Raw genomic sequence first — 2,110 nt, forward strand, 5'->3', positions numbered from 1 at the left:
AAAGTTAAAAATACCTTACAAATGCCATAAACGGACGAAACTAACAAGAAAACTCGACCAAAATGGCCATCCGATGTATAAAAAAATAATGCTCTACGAAGTAAGCACTGATCACATGTCAAGGAGTGTGCTCGTGTTGCGTCACGCAACACTGGTCATTGAAATGCTAATTTTCCACAGGTATCTCTCTTGATTGCTATGACGATGGCAAACTGCTGTGACGCTGGACATACCTTTGCTTTTCAGTCATTACTAAAACTGTTAAGTCAGCGCTATGGCCGAGACAGATCTAGCTGAAATGGGAAACGAAAAAGCCTTTGAAAAAGTTAAGAAATTTCTGAGGGATGGTTGTGGTTGTGCTCTTGGAGCAAAAGGCGGGCCATGTTCTGGACAGTTTACAGAAACTGTTGTACTTTTCAACCTAAATAATTGCTTGGAACTGTCAAATGACGACCTTGATTTGGTGGTTCTCACAAGCATACAAGCTTTCACTCACCATGAGTCCACTGGTATCAAAAGAAGCAGGAGTCCTCGATGCACCTTTTATTTTCAGCCTGTGCCTATCTGCAAGGAGATATTTCTTCACTTATACGGACTGAGTGATTTACGTTTTCGATGGCGGAAGGAACACTGTCAGACTTATGGTATTTGTCCCAGAGCTCACTGTAACAATAAACGATTACCCAAAAACACACTATCTCAGTGTACGGTAGAAGGAGTCCGCACATTCCTGACCAACTACGTTGAGGAAAACGCAATCTCCCTAACAGGAAGAATACTCGGCTTCAAAAATGATGACGTCAAAGTCCTGTCATCATCCGAATCAAAGATTGGCACTTGGCGAGTCTACAAAGCGGCGTGCGCAGCTTCGGATGTACGAGCAGTGAGCTACAGGAAATTCTTACAGCTGTGGGACCAGTTTCATCCTAATGTGGTCATTTCAAAACCAGCAACTGATCTCTGCTTTACCTGTCAGCAAAATACAAACAAACTTCAAAGAGCTGCAAACCTCTCCGACAGAGAAAAGTCAGAATTTGTAAAAGCCCATCAGGATCACCTAAACTGTGCACAGTCTGAAAGAGAATACTACAGAAACTCATGTATCAACTCCGAGAATGCTCTTGAGCCGATTGACACTGAAACAGTACTTGACCGTGAAAGCCGCGAAGCCTGCTGTTTAAATTTCACGGTACACTATTCCTTTGATTACGCCCAGCAGGTCCACACCCCCAGCAATCCCATACAATCTGGGCCAATCTACTTCAAAACTCCTCGGAAGTGTGGAACATTTGGAGTTATGTGCGAGGGCCTACCAAGACAAGTCAATTTCCTCATAGATGAGGCCACTACTGCTGGGAAAGGGGCAAACGCAACAATCAGTTATGTCCACTACTATTTTGATCACCATGGATTGGGAGAGACAGACGCACAACTTAATGCTGATAACTGGGCGGGTCAAATTAAAAACAAGTACTTTTTATGGTACTTGGCATGGAGAATTCTAATGAAACTGCATAATTTTATCACATACTCTTTCCTTATTGCCGGTCACACCAAGTTTGCTCCGGACCATTCTTTTGGATTGATAAAGAAGGCCTTCGAAGTTACGTATGTTTTGTCGCTCTATGAATTTGCGCGACTGGTCTTCTACAAAGAATTAGTTTCTAGCCCAGAACAGTCATTTATGTTGTTGAAGGATAACGCTATTCCTCTGCCACCTTCGACACTTCCTGACATAGTCAATCCAGATCCAGATGGCCTGACCGAGGAACGCAGAGACTATCTTTTCTGTGAAATCAGACAGTTTTGTAAACCAGGAACGGAAGATATCGTAGCTCCGGCTCCTTGAAATTAAGTCACAACAGTTCATGCAGGAAAGCAATGGACCAGTTATCATGTTTATTGACTAACAGAACACAGCACATACAAATATGGCTGCCCCCAACTACAACGATCCGCTTCCCATTGACATTATTCACATGCATGTCTCGCAGTAGAATAGGTTTAAGTTAGGAAATGTATTATTCAACGTAATGGCCGAACTGTTTTGGTTTTGTGGATAGCACTGTTAGAGGTATTGCTCGTCCAAAGTATAATCAACGTGTCATGT

At 42.8% G+C, this 2,110-nt stretch overlaps 1 protein-coding gene across 1 annotated transcript; it reads left to right on the forward strand.

The window, feature by feature from the left end:
• The first annotated feature begins 274 nt into the window (after positions 1-274).
• Positions 275-1,849, forward strand: LOC137980693 (uncharacterized). The gene has a single exon (XM_068828130.1). The coding sequence runs from the start codon at positions 275-277 to the stop codon at positions 1,847-1,849; it is 1,575 nt and encodes a 524-aa protein (XP_068684231.1).
• The last annotated feature ends 261 nt before the right edge of the window (positions 1,850-2,110 follow it).

This window comes from Montipora foliosa, chromosome 12 (genome assembly GCF_036669935.1).
Source record: "Montipora foliosa isolate CH-2021 chromosome 12, ASM3666993v2, whole genome shotgun sequence".
Taxonomy (NCBI): Eukaryota; Metazoa; Cnidaria; class Anthozoa; order Scleractinia; family Acroporidae; genus Montipora; species Montipora foliosa.